The sequence below is a fragment of the Eutrigla gurnardus genome (genome assembly GCF_963514095.1).
Source record: "Eutrigla gurnardus genome assembly, chromosome: 10".
In the NCBI taxonomy this organism is placed as follows: Eukaryota; Metazoa; Chordata; class Actinopteri; order Perciformes; family Triglidae; genus Eutrigla; species Eutrigla gurnardus.
Window position 1 is genome coordinate 6,444,675 of NC_139924.1, and position 15,584 is coordinate 6,460,258.

General features: G+C 41.5%; 2 protein-coding genes across 3 annotated transcripts; both read left to right on the forward strand.

Moving 5' to 3' along the window:
- The first annotated feature begins 1,783 nt into the window (after window positions 1–1,783).
- On the forward strand, window positions 1,784–5,201 carry LOC311020407 (uncharacterized protein). The gene is made up of 10 exons (XM_084020433.1): window positions 1,784–1,892; window positions 2,006–2,308; window positions 2,396–2,437; window positions 2,530–2,565; window positions 3,053–3,169; window positions 3,290–3,314; window positions 3,424–3,464; window positions 3,541–3,591; window positions 3,686–3,798; window positions 4,939–5,201. The coding sequence occupies exons 1-10, from the start codon at window positions 1,847–1,849 to the stop codon at window positions 5,068–5,070; spliced, it is 906 nt and encodes a 301-aa protein (XP_083876559.1). The 5' UTR covers window positions 1,784–1,846; the 3' UTR covers window positions 5,071–5,201.
- A 254-nt stretch (window positions 5,202–5,455) lies between these two features.
- nrgnb (neurogranin (protein kinase C substrate, RC3) b) lies at window positions 5,456–14,161 on the forward strand. 2 transcript variants are annotated; one of them, XM_084020432.1, is made up of 6 exons: window positions 5,456–5,751; window positions 5,831–5,907; window positions 6,017–6,060; window positions 6,573–8,376; window positions 11,761–11,916; window positions 13,293–14,161. In XM_084020432.1, exons 1-6 carry the CDS (start codon window positions 5,598–5,600, stop codon window positions 13,314–13,316), a joined length of 2,259 nt encoding a protein of 752 aa, XP_083876558.1. In that variant the 5' UTR covers window positions 5,456–5,597; the 3' UTR covers window positions 13,317–14,161. The 2 variants fall into 2 exon arrangements, with proteins under 2 accessions (XP_083876558.1, XP_083876557.1); XM_084020431.1 differs by having other exon boundaries at window positions 11,761–11,962; window positions 13,293–14,160.
- The last annotated feature ends 1,423 nt before the right edge of the window (window positions 14,162–15,584 follow it).

Consider the following 15,584-nt stretch of genomic DNA (forward strand, 5'->3'; position numbering starts at 1 on the left):
ATACATTTTTAGGCACAACTTACCAACCATTGAAACTTGAGGTCCTTCTCTCTCACATACAACACATTTTAGGATGAAGGATTTGGAATTGAAAGAGTCTAATCGTTACCTTAACAGGGAATCCAGAGGTGCAGACCGAATCTACAGGGCAAGTCAGACACTTTAGGACCCCCTCAGGAGAATGTTGTCCTGGGGGGCATAAAGACAGGGTCCCAGTGGCTGGATCACATGAGAAACCTGCAGGACAAAACCTACAGTCCACTCTGTCCTCTGAACTGATGAGACCTGGAAAACAAGGCTGCAAACATGCAGAAATTAGCAAAGGTAGTAAAATGTCAACTTAGCAGAAAAACGTTTGTTTCATGATGATGGGCTTTTATTAAAAACCATCTCTTACCTTGCAGTCACTGATATTGCTTTTCCCCGTGTAGAGGTTGAACGTTCCTACTGGACATCTATGAGGTGCAGATACATTGCCAGGACAGCTGTCCAAAATAAATATATTCATTTATTGTCGACATTACATTGAAATGTCTTATAGTGGTGATAAAACACATTTATTTGTGAATTATCTTAACTTACATATGACTCATAGGAGCAAATCATGTATTTGTATATTAAGGTTGCATCTATGTATTCTCTTAGTGAACATAGCAAACGTATGCAGTTTAAAGATGGTTGAAGACTTACAAATGGCCAGAGGGACACTCCAAACAAAGCCGATGGGAGAAGTATTTTCCTTCTGGACACTGATCCATGTCTGCCTCTTCACCGAGGACGAGGTCTGCACTCCCTTCAGATGATTCTTACGTACATGAATTCATGTCAGGGAGGACGGACAAGTGTGTCATTAGAAGGACTGTCCAGTCAAGGTGCCTTTGTTTTGTTGTTTTCATCGTTCTTACCTGAGGCGAGTACAGATCGTGTCAGCAGCAGTAAAATCCATGAAGCTGGAAAACAGAACAGGCGCATTATTTTCCATGAGCACATTATCACCGAATCTCTAATGAAGTCCACACTGTTTCACTTAGTGTGTGTGTCTGCGTGTGTGTATTTTCATTCAAGGCTGTTTGGTCTGAGCCCACAGGTCGGAGTGGTTAAAGGCATGAAAGTGAGAGGAGAGAGTGAAACAAGAGCATGAAACTTGAGGCCTATGTGATTGCCCTTGCTGATAATGGCGAGCAACGATGTTCTGTAACTGTACCTTCCACTTCCATAATGCATGAGCAGATGCTAAGGCTAACCTAGATATTGTCTCTGAGTGGCTCACTTCAGTTATAATGTTACCTGTGCAGTTCATTTAGAGGTTAAAAAGAGAATAAAATATGGAACAGATATGAATAATCAGATGGATGGAGTCAATTAACTGAATCCACACACGCTAACACTGAAAGCTTTCTCACAAAGGACCCTTTGTCTTCCAAGTGTGAGGATGTGAAAATTAATTATTCAATGTTAGTGGAAAATGAGTGCCAGACACATCCTCTGTTTGAGCAGAGAGTGAGCTGCAATGGTGCATCTGCAGATATGTGCAAACCGCATCATGTTTGTTCGAGCCTCGTGCAAAATGTATGTTTTCCACATTAATACATAAGTGAAAACGTGGTTGTTTGTGTCAGTTGGGTATTGTTTGGGTATACAGTTTTGCTTTCCACTTTGCAGGAAGTCAGGTGCAATAGATGGAAAGTTATGAATTATTTTTACACTCTGAATCCTGTTGTATGCCACTTCCTGTCGCACATTTGTGGGTTTTTTTAGCATTTCTCTGCAGATGCAAGCATCACCCAACTGCACGAGCACAAAACAATTGATTGCATGTTTTGAAGCAGCAGGAATCAAAGCAACGATGATATCTGTCCACTTCACTTTGCTCTTTTTTTGGGTGACACAAGGTAAAGTATATATACTCTTTCTCATTGGACTGGAATTATAAAAATGTAAAATTTATTTGATATAATCTAATGGTTTTTTTCTGTAACGTCGATCAAATTCCCTCTTTTTGCAGATTTTGTGAGCGTTGTTAATACGAAGATGCCCGATGTCTTGCCTGTAGCGTTAGGTGACTCTCTAACATTAAACTGCACATACAACTGCTCCACGGGATTTGTTCGTGGCTGTTGGAGTAAATCATCAGACAGCTCTGGCTGTCCCTGGACCATCAGCAACAGCAGCTTGTGCATGATGTCCCTTCATCTCCCGAATGTGTCTGCTGAAGACCTCAAGAAGAACTACACTTGCTTCACACAAGATACAGAGGATACTCAACTACCACAAAGGATAGAGCGCATCGTTTCACTGCAACTTCAAGGTTATTATATGAAAATCCACATGAGATATATTTCGTCTTTAGTAAAGTAGATTTCATTTCAGTGTATTTCTTGTCATTGTTTCTCAGTCCCACACTGGACAACTACCCCAAAGACTGGAACTGCAAATGGTGAGAAATTAATTAGATTTTTATTTATTTTTTAGGTATTAAAGTGTCTGATATGAATTCTATTTATATACATATTTTTATATATTTCTCAGCATCTCTTCCTGCAAAGCCAAACGATTCAATTAAAGGTGAGATGCCACTTTGGAGTACACACACATAATATTATTTGTCATGTTTTTCCTGAAATGTAAGCAGTTCAAGTCAGTCAATAACCTGAAATGGTACAGATATAAAACTATGCACATAATAAAAATAATGCACTGCAGGATGTCCTATTAGCATAATGGTGGCGGGGTAATTAACAAAGGAAGCCAGACAGACCCTTATAAAATATATAAAGTGAGAGACTTTTCTTTGGCAAATTTGTAAGTGAGTAGAGTTTCCTATCCACTTGGAAGCTGGAGAAAACTCAGAGAGGAAGCAGACTGGCAGACTCAACGCCAGAATCAGAAGGCTGAGAGTCAACAGCTTGTATAGTAGGCGGCATTAAGGACAGATTCAAAGAGCTTCACACTGGTCGAAGTAAGGACGTCTCTGTTTCAACTGTGAAGAGAACACTTGAAGCAGATGTTCATCCAATCCACTCCACGGTAACACTGTTGTTTTATGTAACAGGAGAATTTACTGGAATTAAGGTTTTAGCAACAGTTACCGTAGTTGTGGCTACGATGCTGGCGGCTTTGGCCATTTGCCTGTGTGTGAACCGGAACAGACAGAGCTGGATTAACAAAGGTGATTACAAAATATCACACTATGAATGTACATCTGCTGTAAAAAAGTAACAATTTCTAAAAAGAAATACACATAATTGGATGTCTAAATCATTTTGTTAATAATGTCACTCCATTCCAGGGGAGCCAGTTTTGTCCAAGTCAGGGTGAGTACAAGATACTGTTTGGTTAAACCTGTGTTCAATTACCTTTAAAAATCTATGATTCAGCAAAATTCTGCTTATTAGCTAATTTCTTCATATGTTCTTGTTTCAGCTCACCACTACCTCATCACAGAGCCCCCTCACCAGTGAAGGGTAAATGCTTTAAAATAAAATGCACAAATGTTATTCCCTAAATGCAGCTGCCATTCATACGTGTCATATTTCCCAGGGTCACTGTCAACACAAAGTGAAAGAGTGACTTTGAGGATGCCTACACCAGGTATGATGAGCTCTGGATAAGCAGCATCACCGCACTTGTTTTCTAAGTGACACAACATCACAGCAATAACTACTGAATCATTTCTTTGGCCCAGATAATGAGAGTGACTCTGAGGTTCCATATGCTGACATCATGATCACAGTCCGCGGTGTCAGTACGCCAGAGCTCACTCAGGTCGGCTACTTGATTGCTGGAGATCAAAAAGAGGTGAGGGATCTGACTTTAGAGTCCATATGTATCTGAATCCCAAATTCATAGGTCAGCTTATTCTCCTCCATAAGCAACTCTGCAACCATAGATAGTGTAGCCTGCATGAATCTAAAGCAGGTAAATGCCTGTAGTGGTTAGAACTCAGAGTGTATTACTGTGGGTTTACAGTGAGGCAATAAACCCAGAATATCTCATCTTAAATTAATGAGCACTCACTTGGTTATGCTTTATTTACACAACTCAAGGCTAAGGGGAAGTGGCAGTTCAGGGTTTTATGTCAACTTGCCTCTCCAACAAACTGATTACAGCATACTTGAAGGTAGGATTTATTGCAGAGATGTTAAATAAGAGGGTTGTTAAGCTGCTACTGGATGCTTGACATTTCACTAGGGATCAATAAAGTATCTATCTATCTATCTATCTATCTATCTATCTAAGCTAAATGTGCCAAATAAACTGACAACTTAATGGAAAAAAAGTTTTATCCGGTTACCGGTAGTTATTTAGTTGTTTCATTATTCTTATTGATTGTAATATTGGTTTACACGTCTGCAAATTGCAGCCATGTATACATAATAAATTGCTTAGAATTAAAACAAGTGGTTATTTAGAATAAATGTGTTGCTGTTATCTTACACCACATACCCTAATTCTCACTTGATTTATTTTCTCAGGAAACATTGCAAACATGTTTTTATGGTCTCAATCGCAAGCATTAAGTCTTCTTCATCACAGCATCATGTTGATATAGTAAATTAGGGTCCCATTTAGAGAAAAATAGACCATAAGGCGGGGTATGCTTTAGGGCGTGTCTACCTTGTGATTGACAGGTCGGTACCACGCCTCACTACTGTCACTACGAATGCAGATGTCACTACTAAGATTATGCTCTTAACTGTAAAGTTTACTTTGAATTGTAGAAGCGTACTTTGTTAGCAGCTTCACAGATGGAGCCAGGTACAGTAAGGTTGCCACTCCGCCAAACGTGTTCACTTGTTCACTGGTTGCAAAAGTTCCAAGATGGCGACGGCCAATATCCAATGTCGAAACCGTAGTCCACAAACCGGTGGGTGACGTCACGGTGTCTACACCCTTTTCTCATGCGTAGTCTGTGGTGTTTCTCTGCTTCTCCTCCAGTGGTGGGGAGATGACTCGAGGTCTCACCTGCAGGCCTCCCGTTCTGCTGACAGACTGCACATCCCCCAGCCCAGGGAGGTCAGCCGGAAGATGAGCACCAACTCAGAGTATGCAGTCATCACATACGCCTGACATGTCTGACATGCTAATACACGTTACACGTTATCAGCCTTCATGCTATGTTGAATGTACACATTATATTGTTTTGACCGTGTGCTGTGCCAACAATTAAACCGCATTACATCGAATAAAGCGAATATTTTCTGTGAGTTTTTTTTAACATTTGAGCCTCGTCAGTGTCCGTAGTTAAAACCGTTGCCTAGAAACGGTTTTCAACAAGACAGTAGCTAATTGTTGTTAGCTAAAGCATTCGAAGTGCAAGGCATTTCAGATAACAGGTATTACTACTTTTCTGACATTTGCTAAATCTTGTAAAGATATATGTAGCAATACAGGTGGCGTGTGGTGACGAGCTAATTAACAACACACGTTGGCTTACATTCTGTGGAAAGTTCCCAGTGTTAGCTAACAGCTAACGTTAGCTTCTCTCCTCTTCTACGCTACACACTAGGTAGAAAGTAACTTACGGGGGGGCACTTCGACTTCCCATAGTTATCCCTAGCTGTCACAGAAGTCACCGTCCTTCTGTACGCTAAAACATGTCAGTACCTTTCGGCTACACTCACCTGCGGGTCCCGCAAGGATTTGGTGCCATCCTGGAGGGGCTGGCCAGAGAAGTCCTGAGAAACCAACCTGAAGACATCCCTAAATATGCTGCACAGTATTTCGATGCTCTTCTAAAACAAAGAGAAGGTAATTGCAACTTTGGTCAACTGAAACTAATGTTATTAACTGCTGTGAAGTAATTGATTGTCTTTGTTTTTGTTTGTAGATAGTGGCATAGACCCTGAGGTGGCTGCTAAACTGGAAGATACATTTTACAACGACCATGCATTCAAGACTACTGAGGTACTGAATCAAAGTCACTACTCTCATCAAACCTATAAATATTTGTCTCTGTTTTGTCTCTCTGTTTATTCACCTCTATACACTGTTGTTGTTTGTTTCCCTCCAACAGGCTAGTCCTGAAAAAGAGCCTGCAAAAGAGGTGGCCATTTCCAAGTGAGTCTCACCTTAATGTGCTATCAGCCGGCAGGTAGATCAATAAGAGAAGGAGAGGATGTAGCCGACATGAGGGAAAGACCAGTAACACGTGACGAGCAAAGAAGAAGTCAGAATTAAATATTATATTTTTCATTTTATTACACACCTGGAGTACGTGTGTGTGTCATCATTTTTAAACAATCAAATATATAAGCTTATGATAATTAATTTAGAATATGAATAGAATGGTCCTATGTCCTTGCTTCAACTTCTCAGACAGGTCTGGAACTAGCACAGAAGTTCAGCTCAGGAGTGAAGGTGCTTTCAGATTTGCAGTGTCAAGGGTGAGAAGAGAGGGCAGGGCAGAAGGACAAGATGCCACTAGCTGTAGGACGACTGTCACAGAGGCATTATGATGTTGTTGTTTTTATTTTTTGAAGAAGCATCACTTAAGTCACTATTATCACTTACTCCCAGTCATATTGAATATTTCTCAGCATCAGTCTTTCATTTTGATTGGTACTTTTTAGGGACAAATCATATGAGTCCCAAACTGAAGATGAATCCAGTCATTCAGCAGAAACCTCAAATCTTTCCACCACACAACCTAATAATGTCTCTGAAGAGGCTGATTTAACCGAAAGCACGGAAGAATATGAGGAGAAACAAGATATTACAGAGAAACACAGTATTTCACTGGAAAAGGGACTTCCAGAAAAGGAATCCATCAACATGCTCCCAGCAGATGATCTGTTTGTGACAGAGGAGAAGAAAGACCCAGCAATAACTACATTTGATCAAGTTGACATGATATCTAATGGAAAAGATAGCAGCTCTGCTTCGGAACAAAATATACCTCAGTCTAAGTTAGAGCCCACTGACTTGTTATCATTCAGAGAGATTTCTAATCTAGATGTGTGTGCTCAGGAGTTAGGATTTGCAGGAGATGACAGAGGTGGTAACCAAGAGAGTGCAATTATAGATGAGGTGATTGGACACTCGGATGGAGAGGACAGAGATACTGACGAACCAGCGGAGGCCTTTCCGTATTCTGGCCTTCCTGATAAGGATGTGTGTGCTACAGAGCTTAGAGGAATGGAAAAAACAATGGTAAAAGCCACTGCTGAAGATGATGACAGCTCAAAACTCCAACCTGAGGATGTTGTTGTACAATCATCATTGTCTCAATCTGAAACTCCTGAGAGCAAACTACATGAAGCAGAAGATCAGGTAGAAAAAACAGAGGAGGAGGAAGGAGAGGACACCGTGGCTCCTTCTGGGGGATTACATGAAAGTTCAGCTGATACAGAGGGTGGTTTAGAGAGTAATGCCTTACCAAAGGAGGATTCCTTGGTTGAGATTAGCTTTGAAGATGTTCCAGAGATTCAGCAAATTAAAGAGGTTGAGGAGGAACAGCCAGAGGAAGAGAGCTCAGTAGAGGTCTTACAGACTAAGCTATTAGAACCGCAACATGAGGAAGAGTCTAAAGAGGTTACAGAAGTGGCAAGAGACCAAATTATATCCAGCACACAAGAACACGATGAACCTGAAATGATGGGACTTGAAAAGGAAGTTCACTCTGAAGGGGGGGAAATGGGAAGTCAGTATCAGGCATCTGATATCATGAAGGAGAAGGTGGACACAAATGATGATGATGATGATGATGATGATGATGATGATGATGATGATGATGATGATGATGATGATGAGAGTAAAGGTGTTAAAACCATCAGCTCATCACCTCAGCCCACCACCAAAGCGAACATAGAGAATCCACAGGATGAACCTGATCATAAAAATGATGATAATGAGAAGATAAGGGAAGGCAAATATCACCAGAATGAGGATTCTGAAAAGGAGGCAATGTCAAACGAGCCTGACTTCAAAGAAGATGAGATAAGCGACGCGGTTGGAGGAGACAAAGAGGACGCACATACAGACGTTTATAGTGAGGTGGAGGATCAAGTAATTGATGGCGGTACGGAAAAGCATCCATCACAAGTTTCCCAGTCGATGGAGAGTGAAAGTTTAGAGACAAGTGTGCAGCATCTAGAGCAAAATGAGAGTCAGAGAACACATGTGGAGTCACAGCTGGAGGATACAGTGGATGAAAACGAGGTCACATCAAAAGAGAGAACTTCAGAAGCAGTGGAACTTATAGAAGAAGGGGAGATGGATTCTGAAATACTAGAGAAGAGTGATGCAATACATGAAGAGGTCATCATCAGCCCAGCTCAGAGCGCAGATCAGCCGACTGCAGACCACCAAGGACAGGAAAGGCCACTTGGGTCTGAGACGGACTCCACAGAGCCTGAAGGCAAGAGAGGCGACGAGGTAAAGTTTGATTCTTCTTCTCAATACAGAATGTATGCATCAGTGATGCATCATAATTTCACTTATAACATTATAAATGATTGTTTGATGTTTGCAATGAGTACATATTTCACCATTTATGGTAATAACATGTATGATTTGACAATGAGAGGTGGTTACAACTCACAACATCTCCTCCACTTTTATCAGCAGACTAAATACACGTTCATGATTCAGAGAGAGGTGTCTTTAAGTCTGCTCTGCTCCCATTCCTGTCTCAGGTAGCCTTTATAAATAAACCCTTCAGGGAAGGGTCTGATCAACAGTGGCCCTCATTTTGTCCCCACTTGGCTCTCTGGGCCTGGGTGTTTGAAAATATCCCCAAAATAGTAAATGTTTTGGATGGTGGCTGCTCTGATAAGGTTTGAATGTCACAGAGAGGGTCGCAATCCAAATAATTTGAACTCAAATGTGCTGAAGTGGCCGTGTCTGTGTCTTTGTTCATATTCAGGCGTGTTCAGGATGCTGTTTGAGGCATTTGCTCTGCCGCATGCTTATGAAACTGTAATACTGTGGCTTTGTTAGTGCCAGATCCACTCTCTCCTCTTGGGAGCCACCACATCCTCCGCAAGTTGAAACTTAATTCTTCAATCTTTCATCATAAGAGGCCTACTGGACGATTTGTCTTGTGATATAAGGCCTTTAACATTTTTACTGCTGTCACAATTAGCCCTGTCTGATTTTTTTTCTGGACCAACAGGGCTCCAAACACAGGGAGGGGAGTGTAGGAACGGGTACTAAGAATGTTACCATGGTAACCCCTCACCATCCTGCTCTCTCTTAGTGTCATCATGGAATTAATAGGAGATGGTGATGCTGATCGTTGCTAGGCATCATCTGTATCAGTAACCTAGCAGTTGCTAACTGACTGAGTGATAGCTACTGTCTTTTGAGTGAATTTTGACATATCTTACATTCAAGCACATATTTACATATGTATACGCTTAGTGGCAGAAGTCAGTTCAGCTGAACAAAGCTACCACAAAACATACAATATATAGGCCGTCTATCTTAACAGGGACCTTGCTGCAGTATCTCAGATGTCTTGTCTAGTCACAAAGATGTTTCTGTACTATCATCACAGGAGAATAAATACTTTGTTAAATACGTTAATGATTAATGACGTGTTTATCGGGTTAGTAAACCCAGCAGGAGAGCGTTGATGTCAGATATGTAACTCAGATAAATGGATGTTTTCTGTTTCTCTCCGTCTTGTCTCTGAGGCTGGCAGAGGAGTGTGGGCGGCCGTACCAGCTGGGATCAGAGGGATGGAGAGGGTTGTTAGCTCACTCTGCCTCTAATAAATTTATAACACCTCCTGGTGTAAAAGAGTCCAAGATGCTTACACTGTGTTATTTTCACGCTATTTCTAGAATTTGAAAGTCAGCAATCATTGTTTTATAACCATCTGGCTTTTACATAGTATTTCTATGTTGGTCATCTGTTTCTGTTTTGGGAGTTTGTTGTTGTTACGCTGCAACTCGTGAATTTTCATGATGCTCATTGCATGTGGGAGTCCCTTTGTGGTTTCCCAATTTATATCCGGACTGTATGAAGCTCATCATATTCACTTTTGGCAAAGCTGTCAAACTTTAAGATGACTGAAGTAGTTCACACATTTAGCCTGTTCGGACACTTTCTTCAGTCGTTACACTGTGCTCGTTGAATGTTAATGGGAACACAGTAGGTCAGCAGCCTTAATGGGACTGAAAAGATGGAATGCATGCTGTCATGTTAGTAGGAGGTCTCTCTTTCCCTCCCTCCCTCTTTCTCTCGTCCTCTCTCTCTGACTGTATGTCTCTTTCTCACTCTGTGCGTGAGCGGGTGTTACTGAACATACAGTGATTGTTAGTAAGAGCCAGTGAGGCATCTGTATTATACCGGAGACCAATTTAAAGAGAGCTTTTGCTTCGGTTGACATAGCAATCGAGGCATACAAGTCACACTAGGTCAGCTCACCTGAAGACTGACTTCACCTCTGAGAGTAAGACATGGACTGTCACAATGTAAGTAGAAGATTCACTTTTTAACAGATTGATTTTTAACCACCGATCAGTCGTGTTAATTAGGTAATGCAGTTTGTTTACTTATGGTATTTACAAGTATTTGGTTGCCCTCAAACTACTGCCATGTGTTTGTTTTCCTTTAACTTCAGATTTTTTTTAACCATTTGAATAATTATGGCTCACACATAACGACACAAAGTCATTTTTCGCAGTTTAAGCTATTGTCATCATAAGTGGATAATAGAGCTTTACATCACAATATTTAAATAAATATTTGTCAGATCACGTCTGAGGACCCTGAGGCAATAAAAACAATAAGACCACTGAGAAGGTGTGTAGCCAAATCCAGTGCAGCAGACCTGCATCTCTGCTGAAAAAAAAAAAAAAAAAAACTGTATTGTGGCAGCTCAGTGAGCAGTCAGACAGAGAGGCTAATGAATGCTGGCTGAACAGGTGGGTGGTCACACTCCTACACTGGAGGGGTTTCACTGGAGACATGAAGCACTGCCTCACCGAGGCAGTGGGATGGCAGTGGGCTCGTTCTGTGGGCTGCCTTTGTATGAAATGTCAATCCATCTCTACAAGCAAACGCACGGGCTGCAGCTGATATGTGTTCGCCACAGAATTTGAATCGGTGTTTACATAACTTGTCGACGGGGTTTGGCGCTTTTCCACTGACACTTGTGACATGCCAGAATGTCTCCCGCTCAGCCCATGTTTCCCTTGGGACGTTTCAGAGTCACTGCTGGTTTTGACCACGGCAGCGGTTTCGCTGGCTCATCATTTCTTTGGCCCAAGTTGCAAAGAACTAAATATTTTTTTCTCTGAAATTAATACTTTCTTTTTTACCACACCTCCTGTGTATCTATTCCACCAACCTTCTTTCTTACCAAACATTTTAAAAAGCACGTTCATTAATTTTGTGTAATTTGATTTTTTTTGGGAAGCCTATGTCTGCTAGATGCGCAGTTTAGCTTTTAAAAAAAAAACCTTTTCCACGGTAAAAGAAAAACAAGACGGACAACGATGATTAATTACAAAAAAGGCCGACTCAGACATCAATGTATTATATGAGAAGAGGCGAACGGGGAGAGAAAAATGGAGGATATGTGGGTTAGTGACCTCCTGAGAGCCCTGTTGATGTCGAGACACTCGGCAGGAAGCGCACATCCCTCGCTGTCCAACAGATAATTTTGTAGTCTGCACAATTAACAAAATATGGTATCGCAATCTGTTGAGGGTTTTTTCTTCCTCAGTGTTCCAGTGAAATAAAATCATATGATCATGTAATATGCTACCCTTCTGTGATTGACTAACACGTCCTGGTCCCTCTCCGCAGGAGGAGTGCAGCCGGCCCCAGGAAGAGGAGGACATCATGGACATCCCGCTGGATGACCCCGAGGCCAACAGGGCTGCTGCCAAGATCCAGGCTGGTTTCCGTGGTCACATGACCCGTAAGAAGATGAAGCCGGAGGACAAAGCCGAGGGGGAGGAGGTGAGCAGCACTGGGGATGTGCTCAACGGCAGCCAGGGGGACGCAGGTCAGTGGTGTAGAACCAAGGGATAAGACTAGGTCACATAATGCCGTTAAAGAGGGCATTATGGGTAGTGACTGTGAGGAAGGTAGAGGCTCCCATCAGGAGCTGTAACTAGATGAAGAAAGGTAAGTGATGGAGGAATTTGCTTATTTGACCGTGAACAGATTTAGAGTTAGAAAGAGTTCCATATTATTATTATTATTATTATTATTATTATTATTATTATTAATAATATTATTATTATTAGCATAGTTTAATGTATGCGGTAGTCATTAAACGTCTTCTTCAGGTTTCCCCTTTTAAGATGTTAGAAGAAAAATGTTGTGACCTGATCTTTTCTCAGAGCCAAACACATAGAACACAACTGATTATACACACTAGAGGGGAAACCATTAAAAGCTATACATAATTAAATGCATCTATTAGACCCCCTAATGGGTTACCCCAAGTGTGATTAATGCAATACATAACTGAGTGACTCATTTAATTACCATATAGGGTGTGCAGCAACAGATGATTGAATCTTTTAATTCATTATTATATTAAAGGGTTAGAGACTAAATGAAAAATGTTGTTTTTCAGGGTTCGGTTCACCTGGAAAATGTCGAGTTACATTCTCACAATGCTAAACATGTTTTCCTAGAATCTATTTTAAAGAACTGTGAACAAGAACATGGTTTCAGAATTTAGCTACTAGCCCAAAAATGTATTCCTCTGATGCAAAATCTGGACTTAAGTTAGATTTCATGCTTTATTTTTATCACTGAAAAGGACAAAAGAATTTTACTCGGAGCTCCACATCATTTTCCAGAAATAAGACAAAGCCCTCAAAATGTCTCCCTTTCAAAGGAGCATTCTTTGGGGATGTGGCTAATACACACGGGATGCTCGTCAGTGATTCTCCCAAACCCAGTTGTTGGCTGCATGCATCCTTTGTGGAGATGTATTTATAGCTGCAGGTGCATATGGTACAGGATATGCATCAGAGGGCCAACAGGATTAATGGACCTGTCCAACTGGAGCCATGCATCCCCTCCCATTGGGGGAGACCCCCTTTTCTCAACAGAACTGGGTTTTTGAGCTTATCGGTTATGTCAGCATTGTGAAATACTTTAAAATGTATAAATTAATTTCCTGGAAAAGCACCACCTCCTTTGAAACATAGCAACTCTATATTAAGTTTTCTTCAAGTGTGTTTTCATAACAGATCCGCCCACAACCTTACAGTTTGTGACTATGCACTGGAACCTCTAACCTTGACGACAAGTGCGAACACAGAAACGGTTCCAGGCTCCGCAGTGTGTACCTACGCCTTGCCTGTTTCTGTTTTTAGAGAGCGGAGGATCGGGGGCAGTAGAGAGAGACGACACATCTGTGCCAGAGCAGTGACGGCCCTGTCCTGACCTGGATGAAGAGAGGGGGGAGCAAGGTAGCGAGAGATGGCTGGCATAAGGTGGCGGGGCTGGCTTTCAGGCACGCCTTTTTGACCCAGGACTCATCTTTTTCAACACAAATTAGCAGTAGAAAAGCAACCGACAGTTTTTTGAGGGTGTGTTATGTGAATTTTGTGAACTTTAACACTCCTCTGCTTCTTCAGCAGTCTCATCAGCACGGATGTCTTTGACCCAGAATTTGCGACTCACTGCATGTACTTGTGAAACTTCTGGTGGTGTGCTAGTTTTTAGATGATGATCAGTGAATGTGAAAATGAATGTCCTCTAAATGCTTAACAGGGCTTATTTTTGGACGGATCAGTACATACCATCTGTGTCTAAACCTTGTACGCATCAGCATTAGACCTTTGCATATTTAGTGGCTTAATTTATTTGTGGTTTTGGATTGTTTATGATGTGCTTGTATCTTGACTATTATTTACCTCTTTGACTTGCGTAGAAAAATGATTTAAACATGAAAATGGAAGTAGCTACTTATGCTCTGTTTATTCAAAGTTACATAATTCAGATTGCAGTTCCCCTGGTTATCTTTTTGAGCACATAAATAGCAGGTTCTCTTTTCTCTTATCAAGCATTTTCTATAAATCTGCTCTTCCAGAACAGTAAGCATGCAGTAATTACTTTTATTTTAAGTACAGCTTTTCATTGCTTCAATATACTCTGTTGTTGTGATGGTGCGTTTTTTTGTTGTTTTTAATGTTCAGGTGTGTGAAATTCCATTATCAAAGTTTGCAGAGCCGTAAAAGTAATTGAATAGTACCTTGCTGAACGTTGTTGTAAAGTCATGTCAGTACACAAATAAATCCACCTTAAATATACAGTGAAATGTCTGTTTGAAACTTCATTCATTCAGGTTAAGTTCAGGTTTTCTGTCACCTCCATCTCTGTTCTTTAATAGTAAAGTTGGAGTGTGAAAGTGCATAAGGAATCTCATGAATCATTCATAACATTTAATCCATGCATTCCTCATTTAAACTGCCGATTACACACAACTCAACAAACTAATTGGGGTTTTACATAATAATAGCTATTAGATGGGTCAGTTTAAATAAACAGATTGTATGCCGTTGCAGAGCCTTTATGCATTACGATTTAAAATGTTTCCATGCAATCCACGAGCACATTTTTAGAGACTGCTACACGACCGAGCGATGTGTGCACTGATGGGTATTTTTTGCAATACTTGTTTGGCCTACCTTTATTGCAACATGGCTGTTTAAATCACAAAAGCACAAGGCAATCTTTGCCTCATTTGCCCAGCCAGCAGTCTTGTTCACTTTATGAGAAACAGACAAGAGCATCTTCAGTCTCCCAGTGCTCCCACTCAGCCCACCTACACACATCTGAGCCATACAGCACTCTGCACAAACTCAGACTGCACATGCAATCACACACAGGAATAAACACAACGCATACTTTAGTGTTCCGATCCCACACAAGTCACCCGTTCAACAGGCGGTGCTGATTGTGTCACCAGCTGTGGAGGTAGGACAACCAGCACGAGTCTTCGTCTCAGTGGTTTTGCGTAGCCACTTCCTTGTCAGCTTGACATTCCTCCTCCGCCACCTTCTCATAAACATCCTGGTTTCATATGGACCCATTCTCTCTTCTCCTGCTCGTTCCCAGAGGGACCGTGACCACGTTCTCCTGTCTCTGTAATGACTGTGGGTGTACAATCAATATTGTACACACCTCCAAACATAGCAACAACACCCACGTTGTGCTGTAGATTGAATTCTGAGAGTGAAAGGAAAGACAACAAAACAGCCTGCAAATCCCGTCCGTTAGGGTCGTGATGGATCCTCATGTGAGTCGTGCGAGCGAGAGTTAGTTTGTAAAGTGCACAGTAGCCTTAAACCCGCAACGGTGAAGGAGGGAATAATTATCCTGCCCCTTTTACAAGTTGTTAAGCTTGAGCGTGGACTATTTCAGGATCATGTGAAAGATCTGCTTGGCTGGTTTGTGCTCTTTCTCAGACAGCTTGTCAGGGAGAAAAAGATCTTTCTGGTCTCACGGGTGATAATTAGAGATGAATAAGCCAAGATGAACAGCAAGGGGCACACGTGTGCTTTGCAGGGGTGATGCCACTCTGAGGAGATACAGTGTCCTTAATACCAAGTAGCTTACACAACCAGTGGTAACTGGACACGAATGCCACAGCTGCATAAAGA